Source organism: Musa acuminata, chromosome BXJ3-5 (assembly GCF_036884655.1).
Source record: "Musa acuminata AAA Group cultivar baxijiao chromosome BXJ3-5, Cavendish_Baxijiao_AAA, whole genome shotgun sequence".
NCBI classification, from domain to species: Eukaryota; Viridiplantae; Streptophyta; class Magnoliopsida; order Zingiberales; family Musaceae; genus Musa; species Musa acuminata.
Window position 1 is genome coordinate 1611341 of NC_088353.1, and position 11532 is coordinate 1622872.

General features: G+C 41.0%; 2 protein-coding genes across 2 annotated transcripts; one reads left to right on the forward strand and one right to left on the reverse strand.

The window, feature by feature from the left end:
* Window positions 1-3139: 3139 nt before the first annotated feature.
* LOC103983533 (phospholipase A1-Igamma1, chloroplastic) lies at window positions 3140-4748 on the forward strand. The gene has a single exon (XM_009400755.2). The coding sequence runs from the start codon at window positions 3185-3187 to the stop codon at window positions 4700-4702; it is 1518 nt and encodes a 505-aa protein (XP_009399030.2). The 5' UTR covers window positions 3140-3184; the 3' UTR covers window positions 4703-4748.
* A 489-nt stretch (window positions 4749-5237) lies between these two features.
* On the reverse strand, window positions 5238-7021 carry LOC135639121 (protein kinase PINOID-like). The gene is made up of 2 exons (XM_065152897.1): window positions 6244-7021; window positions 5238-5949 (listed from the first exon to the last, which is right to left on the reverse strand). Exons 1-2 carry the CDS (start codon window positions 6840-6842, stop codon window positions 5238-5240), a joined length of 1311 nt encoding a protein of 436 aa, XP_065008969.1. The 5' UTR covers window positions 6843-7021.
* Window positions 7022-11532: the final 4511 nt, after the last annotated feature.

Consider the following 11532-nt stretch of genomic DNA (forward strand, 5'->3'; position numbering starts at 1 on the left):
GTTTCTCTAATATGATAGATATCCAAGAGGGATAAATCTCAGTTCTCTAGAGATAGAATCATGTGTAACAGATCGCACATGTTGATGAGGGATACTTCAAGACAACAACTTCACAAAGCTCAACGGACCGAGCAAGATCAAGTGAAGTAAGCAACCCAAGATAATACCAAACGAAGACACACTTGAAGCCAATGTAGAAATCAGACTCAATGGAGGGCTAACCCATAGATTTGTGGTTGCGAGAGCTACCATCAACTTTATGCAAACTGAGGGGCAAAGAAACTTTGGTGGAATTTAGTAAAGTGCCCAATTCGTATGAAGGGAGTCAAATAGAAGACAAAACATTGAATAAAGGTATGATGCTTTTCTTGGATAGTAGTCAAGGGCATGAACTTTTACAGAAGCAAGAGCCCAATTATGTCATTCTATGGGTCTCTTATTCTGATGGAGCAAACTCATTTTGCACAGTGCTAAAGACGAAGTGAGCTTTAAGGCACATGCACCTTATTTTGAAAAAGCATTTGATGGAGGAACTAAGGTGACTCAACTTGCGGAGGCGAAGTTAAGGTCAGAAGGCCTTCCCATAAGGCAAGAGGATATGGAGATGTACTCTTGAAGAATATGTCACAGTATTATCATTCGAGTTGTTGTAAAGGAAGCGATACACAACAAAAATTATGCTAAGGGGGGAGGGGGGGTGGAGGGTGCAAAAGACCTAAGATATATACAATGACACATCAATTTCAGTGAAGTTAATGGACTTTAAAAGCTTCTATGTGACGAACTATTCTAAAACTGCACTTTGTTTGAGTGTAGCCTGAGAGAGGGTGGACGAAGGTCGATTACTAAATAAACAAACACAATCGGAGGTGGCAAAAGCCCTACGATGTGTTGGTAGAGGCCACACCTCGAGAAATTATTGTCCGAGTCCATCCCATGAAGATCTGAATATAATAGAGATGTTATCAAGAGGTGACATGGTGTAGTGGATTATAGTGAAATAGTTCAAGGTAATATGATACACATAGGACATGTCCCGCGAAAGACGTAGTCATATGGAGATATGATTGGGAGCTACAAAGAGCTCCACTTTAGTGAATAACATGACAACAAGAAGGGTTATGGATTCAATGAGTGAATGACATGGTACCAAAGAGACGAGTCTTTCGTGCATGTATTGAATGTTGCATTGGATGAAAGCTTCGGTCATCAGCATATAGAGGTTACATACCACCAAGGGAGAATCCTAAATACAAGTACCAATGAGACTGATAGGTGAGGCTTGATCATACAAATATATGATTTGTGCAATTAAAGAGTTGAACTACTTAAGAGCTCATATTTACTTAAGGAAGCCCAATAAGTCAAAGGACAATATCGAGTAAGCGAACATTACTACAAATGAAGCTAAGCATAATAGAATCAGCACAAGCCATACAACATGATGGCAGAGGCCATATATAGGAGTTATAATATATCTTTCTATAAACTAAGAAGAATTGCTTGAAGAATATAAAAGTGTTAAAGCAGGTCGTCGAAAAGGGCAAAGAAGCGATAACGAGACCAGAGAGACTCAACTACCCAAAACCAAATATCAATAAGAATGAAAGTAAACTCAAATGAGTGCTACAGCACACGGAGGTGTAACTACTAATCGTAAAGAAAGTGATGATGCCTCCTCATTAGAAGAAGGGTCGTTGTTCTCCTTGCCCAAAGATACTATGTGTAAGTGACGATGCCTCCTCATTGGAGCACTCGTTAAGGGGGTTTATGGGTGGATGTTCTTATAATATTTTGACCCTTGCTCTAATGCAAACATGTTATCGTCTTAATGTCATCGATCAGCTTGGCTTGGTTCTATCCTAAAGGCACAATGTTGTCCGAGTAGGCCATGTGATAATTGAGTGAGGTAGTTGGAGTCGGGGAAGGCTAGGTCAAAGTGATCCCGATATGACAATTAAGCATCCGAGATTGCTCCCTAATCAAATCGAGGTAGGCTCCAACCTCTTTGAGGTTTTGGGAGTGACTCGAGGTGTGCTTTGGCTTTGTCGGAGATCCTGCATAAGATCTTAACGTTGAGGAGATTTTCTAACTCGACCCCTCCGATGGTAAAGTTAATCGTATGGGATATGAGATTGAAAGTATAATGGATTGAAAGTTAGTCGTATTCTTTTATATTTTTATTCTTGTGTGATGTATTCATATGGACGATTAATCCGTATGATCCTTCGTGGTGCGTCATTAGTGACGAATGATTACGTAGCTATCAACGACAACCAAGCGATTGTCTTCTATGCGACTCGACCATAGGAGGGAGGGGACTATTGCCACTAGCGGTCAACCCATACTGCCTTCCCCTGAGTCATGGTCTACTGGGGCGACAGGTTGCCGCCCTGTCGTTTGTTGCCAGGCGTGACGAAGCTGCCATTTGCTGCTGGGGAACGATGATTCGGGCTTTGCTCTGCTCATATATGTATGACGCCAAATATTTCTTATCAGTGGGGTTGCTGACTTTGATTGCAGGATAAATCAGCATCCAAAATCCCATGTATTGTTGTGTTGACTCAAACTCTCCGGTCAATCGGAGAACGGTGTGAAAACACCCACCCTGCACATCCATGTGATGTAGAAGAGACTTTGACACATTCCTGTGAGACTAAATGTTGAGAGTTCTTCTCATCTTGTGTTCATACATTAATTTTCTTGTGGTTGGGCTGACCTTTTAAACTGTCTCTAAATTTGAATTTCTTGTGGTTGTGTTTATATTTGTTTTGTTTACCGCACGCTTTTCCAAATTTGACTTTATGCACTCACATCATCATTATTATTATTATTATTATTGTTGTGGTGGTTGCTATATAGGAATGGTTCCAACTTCCAACCCTTGATGAAATGGTCCGCATTCGATCAGTTCCATGACCTGATGGATGATGATCTTTATTCTAATGGTTATTGAATTAGGAAAAATGAATGAAATTACATTATTTATGGTGTTTTACACGATGATAAGCTACAAAATACTGAGTCATGAGACCGTGTTGACTTTTTCAAAGTCAAGCTGTTGACTAGAATAATTTGGTGAACTCGCGCATCGACCTATTTAAGTCACCTTCCTGTCCCTCTCCTCAGACAAAGCAAAGCGGCAGCTCTCATTCTCTCTTGTAGTGCACAACAAGCTGCGTTCATGGCCTTGTCCTCTTCCTCGGCCATCCGCCACCACTCTTTCTCCCTCTTTGCCACCACTCACTCCTCGCTCGTGCCCCACGCCTCTCATCGCACCGCTTCTTCCATCGTCGAAGCGGCACCGCTCCGAGAACGACGCGCTAGCCCTTTGATCAATATCCCGGCCACTCTCTCTAGCCTCCTCCACCTTCACCTCGAAAGGAAGCCCGACGACCGCAGCGTCGGCCTCCCACCCCCCGCCGTCGGCCGCAACAACCCTACTGTCTCCCCGAAGGAGGACATCGCCTCCCTCTTCCCGGAGATCCACGGCTACGCCGACTGGTCTCCCCTTCTCAACCCCCTCCACCCCTGGCTCCGTCGCGAGATCATCAAGTACGGCGAGTTCGCGCAGGCGACCTATGACGCCTTCGACTTCAACCCCCTCTCGGAGTTCTGCGGCAGCTGCCTCTACGGCCGCCACCGGCTCCTCGACAAGCTCGGCCTCGCCAGGAACGGCTACCGCGTGTCCAAGAACGTCTACGCCATGTCCCACGTCGAACTCCCCCGCTGGCTCGAGCGCTCCCTCCACGCCGACGCCTGGTGCACGGAGTCGAACTGGATGGGCTACGTGGCCGTCAGCGACGACGCGGAGTCCCGCCGCATCGGCTGCCGCGACATCGTCGTCGCCTGGCGCGGTACCATCGCGCCCACCGAGTGGTTCGAGGACGTGCAGGGCAAGCTGGTGCCGTTCGGGGACGCCCACGCCAACGTCAAGGTCGAGCACGGCTTCCTCGGCGTGTACACCTCCAAGAGCGACCGGACGCGCTACAACAAGACGAGCGCTTCGGAGCAGGTGATGGAGGAGATCAAGAGGCTAGTAAGCCACTACAGGCAAAGAGGCGAGGAGGTCAGCCTGACCATCACCGGCCACAGCCTGGGCGGCGCGCTGGCTCTGCTCAATGCCTACGAGTCGGCGGCCACCATCCCGGACCTTCCGATCAGCGTGATATCCTTCGGCGGGCCGCGCGTCGGCAACGTCGCCTTCGGGGAGAAGCTGAAGGAGATGAACGTGAAAGTTCTGCGGGTGGTGGTGAAGCAAGACATGGTGCCGAAGATGCCCGGCATCCTGTTCAACGAGGGGCTGAAGAGGTTCGAGCACGTCACCGGAACCCTGGAGTGGGTGTACACGCACGTCGGCCTCGAGCTCGGCCTCGACGTCAGGTCGTCCCCCTACCTGAAGCACGGCCTCGACGTCGCCGGATTCCACAACCTGGAGACCTACCTGCACCTCGTGGACGGGTTCCTCAGCTCCGACAAGGAGTTCCGGGGGAACGCAAGGAGGGACGTGGCGCTGGTGAACAAGGCCAGTGGAATGCTGCGAGATGAGTTGCACATACCACCTTGCTGGGCTCAGATGGCCAACAAGGGCATGGTGTGCAATGCTTACGGCAGATGGGTGAAGCCTGCAAGGGAGCCAGAGGACATCCCTTCGCCTTATAGAGAAGAAGCACAACTTGGATTCTGTGCATCACGCATGTAGTTATACAATGGGATTAAATTGGATGCAAACACCGTGTTTGTTGCAATCTTAGCTCTATCACATCAGATCAAGTAAGACAACTCGGATTTCCTGTCAGGAGTACAGACGAAGACCGGTCCGAACAGACGAAGACAGCTAAATCCTCTGCCTTGCGCTGCCATCATCTCTTCCGCCGGGAGTATTCATCGTCTCGCTTGTCATCTTAATGGCGACTTCGGAAAGAAGAACTGCCAGCAGACTCTTCTCTCCACGTCATTCATAATCGCTTACGTTGAATCAACAAGAAAGCCTGACATTAAATCAACAAGATGTCTGCAAGTACATATCACCATTTGCTTGTTCTTTCTTCTCTTCGAAACACTCACATTACGCATGCTGAACAGGAAACATGCATCGTAAAGAAGTAGTGTTGGTGGAATGTGCTTCCAATGAATGCAGTCGATTAGTCAACCCACCTATGGTTTCTAAACGTTCGACCTCTGCAGTCATAGTTCCGGTGAATCTGTCGATTATAAGTAATCGAACCCGGGGGGGTTCAGGTGCTGTTTGGACCGTGTCGAACCGGGACCGTCGGGGGCCGGTGGGAGCGCATGAGGGCGAAGTTTAGGCCCCTGAAGAAGGCGTGCTCTTTGACGTCGGCCGCGCCCCGTCGCGAACCGAGCCGCGCCTCCGGGTCCTTGTCGAGCAGGTGAGCGATCAGGTCCCTCGCGGCCGAATCCGACGACCTGGACGAGGGGCTCGAGGGCGGAGGGAAGACCAGGGGCTCCGTCACGATGTTGCGGAGCGTGGCCTTGTGGGTCTCCCCCGCGAAGGGGGTGCGGCCGTAGAGCAGCTCGTAGAGGAGGACGCCGTAGGCCCACCAGTCGACGGCGCTGCCGTGGGAACCGCCGCCTGCGACCTCCGGCGCGACGTACTCGTGGGTGCCGACGAAGGAGCTCGACCGGGCGACCACCGGCTCCGCCACAAACCTCCGGTCCGGCTTCAAGATACGGCGGAACAACCGCCGTGCCCGGAAGGGGAGGCAGGAGGGCCCGACGCGGTGATGGTGGTGAAGTTCGGCGGCCTGTTCGCCGGCGGTGAGGGGCTCTAGGGTCGGGGAGGCGGTGGACACGAGGGAGAGGTCGAAGTCGGTGAGCATGATGTGGCCGTCGGCTCGGATGAGGATGTTCTCAGGCTTGAGGTCGCGGTAGACGATGCCGAGCATGTGGAGGTACTCCAGCGCGAGCAGCACCTCCGCCGCGTAGAACCTGCGGGTGAATTGAATGCAGACACCATCAGCGACAAAAACAGAGCACAGAGATGGCATCTTTCTGTGAGCAATTGCTGACAGGAGTTCTCACCGCGAAGACAACTAGACGACTTCAACGGAAAACGCCACCAATTCCGTAACAGATGGAAAAGTTGTGACTTGTGATCGTGAAAGCTCGATAAAACTCGATTTTGTTTCGTAGAAACTTCGGAAAATTGCATGAATTTCCCAAAAATTAATCTTTGGGAAAAGTTGCGATTTTTAATTGAAGGAAAAGAGGTTGTGGGAGGACCTGGTGGCGGAAACCGAGAAGCGGAGGTGGGGCTGGCGGAGGCGGAGGGTGTGGAGGTCGCCGCCGCTGCAGTACTCCATCACCAGACAGGAGTAACGTGGGGGCTTGTCGAAGGCGGCGTAGAGGGTGGGGAGGAAGGGGTGGTCGAGGACACGCAGGATCCTCCTCTCTGTCGCTGCACTCTCCAGCTTCTTCTTCTTCTTAGCCAGCGCCAGCTTGTCCATCACCTTCATAGCGTACATGCACTGCGAGGCTTCCCCGCGGAGGCGGCACAGGTAGACGGTGCCCATGTTGCCCCTTCCGATACGGCGAACGAGCTCGAAGTCCCGGTGGCCGAGGTCCGAGGGGCGGGCTCCACCGGCGGAGGTACGCGATCGAATGGCCGCCCAGGCGGGGTCCAACGACCGATGGGGCTTGGAGGCGAAGGTGCCGCAGTTGAGGTCCCCGAAGGAGAGTTCGAGTGCCGCCATGGACGCGGCGTCGTAGGAGACGCGGGAGAAGCTACTGCGGCGTTCGTCACAGCTGCCGCCGCCGCTGCTCATAGAGTTCAACGCTTCCTGGACGATCTCGCCATCGGAATCCAGCGGCGAGCCCAACATCTTCGCTCCGAAATCACGCAAACCCAACCTCTTCGGATCGAGCAACAGCAAATAAAAGGAGGAACAAGAAAAATCCAAACTTTTCTCAACAGTGGAACAGGGGAGCTCCAAAAAAGCAAAAACAGGAAGGATTTTTAAGGATCTTTCTCCGGAATCAGACAGAACGGAGCACAATTGGCGTCACCCGAAACGATTCTCGTCAACAGAGGAGGCAGAATCGAAATCCAAAGAGCAAGAAATAGAAGAAGCGATTCTGTTCTCCCTCTCTCTCAATCTCTCTCTAGTGGCACACGAGAATCCAAACGGGAAGCAAACGATGGAATCAAAGGAGCTCGGAATCGTTCGGTCTCACTCGTTCCTGTGCTTGCTCGCTCGGATTCTCCGAAGCTGACACTGAGGACAGCAGCACGATCTATATATATACACAGGGAGAAGAAGTACGAGATAATGTCTCCGTAACTATGTTTACGTTCCATAAACGTCAAAAAGGCAAACATCTCCCATGATGATTCCCTGTTCGGTGCTTGAACCCATAGTGTCACCCATGATTTTTTTTTTGTCTCCCTAACTTAAATCAAACTATCATAAATAATACTTTTTATTTAAATTATTGCCTTTATTATTCATATAATATAGTTTACAAATAATTAAAAGTAATTTTCTTAATTATGTGGATAATTAAAAGTAATTTTATCAATTAATTAATTTTTTTTAATTAACTGATTTCCTAATGAGTAAAAAAATTAGAAAAAAAACTAAATTATTTTTATGGGTTTGGCAATGAGAGGATTAAGAAAAGGATTTACATATTCTTTATTTTATGTTCTTATCAGTTTTTATTTATATTTTAAAATCTTTAATGTTAGAATTATTATAATTTGTATGATGCATGAATATATTTTAATTTTAAAATTTTATGACTAATTAATAATGATTTTGAATTATGATGTTAGCATGATTAGTTAATTTAATAATATTATTTATTTATTTAATTAGTTATAATTATATTTGAAGGGATTATGTATGAATTTTTATGATTTAATTAGTTTTTAAATTTAGAATAATTAGACAAAGCTCAACCCATTATGGTCAAACAGAGTCCAACTTGTGTTGTACCTGTCCAACTTACAAGTTAAGGATGGCCTAATTTAATGGTAAAGTTTAGTCCAACTCTTGATGCCACTAATACTAGACATATTATCGTCTCTTTATCCAACTCATTATATCTCAATCCAACCGACTTCTTACGATAAATATGTGCAGCACATATAACTCATCAAAGACTCATGTGAGTCGATTGAATCAGGCTAACATTATACGACAGATTAATTTCCTGTTCCTTTTTAGGTTTGAGCTTGTTAGTTAACTAAATCAAGCAAGTTTAATCGGTTCAAACTAATTCAAAGTAATTCCAAACTAAATTGACTAGTTCAAATCTACGTAACCTTATTGAAATCAATCAAATCTAAATTAGACCCGTATACGATGATTTTAAACTGATCGTATAAGAATTTGATGTTGGTTTTATCATATCCTATATTTATAAAAAAACTAAATCATCATTTTGTTAACTTTTTTCTTTTAATTTAAATATTTATTTTTGTAATACTAAAATTTTTAATTAAAAATTCTCCTCCACCCAAGCTTAACATATATTATAAGATAGTAGGTTATTCTAAAAATAAATATATGATAAAAATACATCAACAACCATATATACTATTAATTAAAATAATATTTAATATAGAAATATTCAAAAAATATATATATTAATAATTTAATATAAAATGATAACATATCAATTTATTATGAAACTCATGTATCATAAAAATAATGATAATTCTTATACAGTAAATAAAATCATGCATAAATCATATATAAGATATCTTTATAATGCACATAATAGTCATATAACCATATATCACACCCGATGATACACTCTTTTAATAATGATTAGAGAGGCATATTTTATAAGATAAATTATTCTAATAATGGATGAAGTAATATCTCTCACCGACCATATATGATAAGTTTCTCCTAAAAACAAATTGAGGAACCATTTAATCATTATGTTTAACGGTCTATTAATTTCTAAAAGAAATCGCTCACAAAAGAGATACGCAATCAACCATAATAATTCATTTGATATTCATCTATTTACTAGTGCATGTATCCAAGAAATAGTATGATAGTATATTATGAATAGTTATAATTAATATATGATCTACTAGACTATGTCTATTTGTGGCGAACTTCCAAAGTGGACTACTCAACATAATTACATATACTACACGAAAATAATCACATCAATATCATTGATTTAATCTAAAAAAATATTAATTATTTTTAAATGATATATTCAGATAAATATTTAAGTTCATCAAATCATAAAGACATAAGACATTAATCTCTCAATAATCCTCAATTAATCAAAATCCTAATTGACTAACTCAATTGACTTAAACCAAACTCAATTCAATTAGGACTTAACATAACAAACCTCAAATCCTTATAAACCAAATCTAAAATTACCTAGATTTAATTGATCTCAATTAGGACAAGTGAGCTCAAACTGATCAAGTTGGTCTGAAATCACTTGGAACCAGCTTGAATCAATCAAAGCTATTTGATTTAATCAATTAATAAGCTTAAACCAACAAAGAGAAAGAAAATTAAACTATCACATAGTATTAGCCTAGGTCTAACTAACCGCTATGGACAGGTCACGTTCGTCGCATATACTTGTCACAAGTAACAAGTTAGGTTGGAATACAATATACTAAACAAAGAGACAATAATATGTCTAGCACTAGTCACTTGACTAGGTGGGCTTAGCTTCGCAAGCTAGGTTGAGCCTCACTTGTGAGGTGGGTTGAGCTTTACCATTAAATTAGGCCATGCTTGTCTTACGGGTTCAGTCGTGCCTAACTACATAGTTAGATTATGCTCGATCACATTGGTTAAGTCATACTTAGCCATATGAGTTAAGTCGTGTTTGGTCGTATGTGTTACATCGTATATGGTTATATGGGCTATATTATGCTTCACCATATAGGTTGGACTGTACTTGGACCATAAGTCATGCTTGGCCACATGGATTAGATTGTACATAGCCATATGAGTTGGGTTATACTTGATTTGATCACTTTTATTAAATTATATTAACATTCTTAGAAGTATTTTAAAATATTATAAAATAATAATTAACCTCAAATCCATTATTTTTCATAAATTAACTAATTTAAATTCATGATTCCAAATATAAAACTAATTAAATTATAAAAATTCATACATAATTTCTTGAAACATAAATATATCTAATTAAATAAATTAAAACTATTATTAAATTAAGTAATCCTTCTAACATCATAATTCAATGATCATTATTTATTAATTATTAATTTTAAAATTAAAAATATTATCATATAAATCAGAATAATTCTAATATCAAATATTTTAAAATATGAATAAAAAATTGATAACAAAAAAATAAAGAATCCTACCTTGGATATCCTTTTCTCATATAATTCTCTTCTAATTTTTTTCACTATTCAGCTCATTAAAGAAAAAGGAAGAAATGCATCTTTTATATAGGAAAAAAATAAGCTCTTCACGAAAGGTAAACAATAATTTAATTTTAATTTTTTTTATTTTCACACACAAAAATTTAAATTACAATATTCATTTTCTATAGATCATACATAAAAACATTAAATTATTTATTTTAAAAAATACATCACTCATTAGGAAATAAATTAATTAATATTTTAATTGATTAATAAAAATTTTAACTTATCCACATGATTAAGAATTTCAATTTTAATATTTTTTTAACTATACTACACAAACAAGAAAGTTGATAATTTAAATAAAGCAACTCATTATTTATGATAACTTGATTTATGTTAAGCAAAAAATATATATAATTATAAGTTTTATTAGATCATAATTAAATTGAATTTAATTCAAGTCAATTAGACTATTCTAGTTATGGTTAATTTAAGACTTGATAGCTCATATTTTTATGATTTGATAAACTTAAAAGTTTTATCTAAATATATTATTTTTTTAATAATTAACATATTTTTTTTCTTATTTTTTTAAAATAAGTTAATAATATTAATATAATATAATATATGTGACTATACTGAATGATCCATATTGGAAATACAATATGTGAATGAAGTTATAGGTCTATAACTGTGTAGTGTCATAAACAAAAATAGTATAATAAGTGATACATCAATCCTTCGTAATAGTTTATCATCCTACTTCTTAAATGAATGAATGATAATGATTATCTATGTAAGGAAAGCAAATAAAGTGATTTCTTTCGGGGATTAATGGGTCATCAAATAAGGTGGTTAGATAATTTTTTTATCCATTATTAAGATGAACATATTTCCACTTAGGCAAATAAGGAATATCAATTTTTGATACGACATTGGTTCTCTCTATTTATTGTTGGTAGAAATTTATTTTTATATTCGTTATTAGGAGACTACATCATCAAGTATAATATATACCTTTGCTACTCGACTATTATTATATGTGACTAATGTATAATTTTATTTATTAAATAATAATAATAATTTTTTGATATATGAGTTTCATAATAAATTAATATGTTATCATTTCATAGTAAATTGTTAATGTTTGTACACTTGAACGTAAAGCATCATTTAGTGTG